Here is a 223-nt window from a genome sequence, read left to right on the forward strand (position 1 = left end):
ACAGCAGCAGCAACAGAAGCAGCAGCTCCGAACTCTCTCTTTTCAACACCACAACGCGATTGGGCAAGGGCCTCCTCCTTCTCCCAGCAGCAGCAGCAGCAGCAGCAGCAGCAGCAGCAGCAGCAAAAGGAGGGGGGGGCCCCCCTCTTTGCTGCTCCTGCTCCCCTCAGCCGCATGAAGAGGGCCCCCCCAGGGTTTGGTGGGGGGGCCCCCCTGCAGGGGC

General features: G+C 65.5%; 1 protein-coding gene across 1 annotated transcript in view; it reads left to right on the plus strand.

Moving 5' to 3' along the window:
* Positions 1 to 223, plus strand: part of EMH_0093610 (uncharacterized protein) — a gene marked incomplete at both ends in the record, with an annotated part of 1,884 nt that overhangs the window by 529 nt on the left and 1,132 nt on the right. Inside the window, one exon of the mRNA XM_013502007.1 lies at positions 1 to 221. Coding sequence (XP_013357461.1) covers positions 1 to 221 — 221 coding nt within the window. The remainder of the gene's footprint in view (positions 222 to 223) is intronic.

Source organism: Eimeria mitis, genomic scaffold (assembly GCF_000499745.2).
Source record: "Eimeria mitis Houghton genomic scaffold, Emh_scaff8056, whole genome shotgun sequence".
Lineage (NCBI taxonomy): Eukaryota > Apicomplexa > Conoidasida > Eucoccidiorida > Eimeriidae > Eimeria > Eimeria mitis.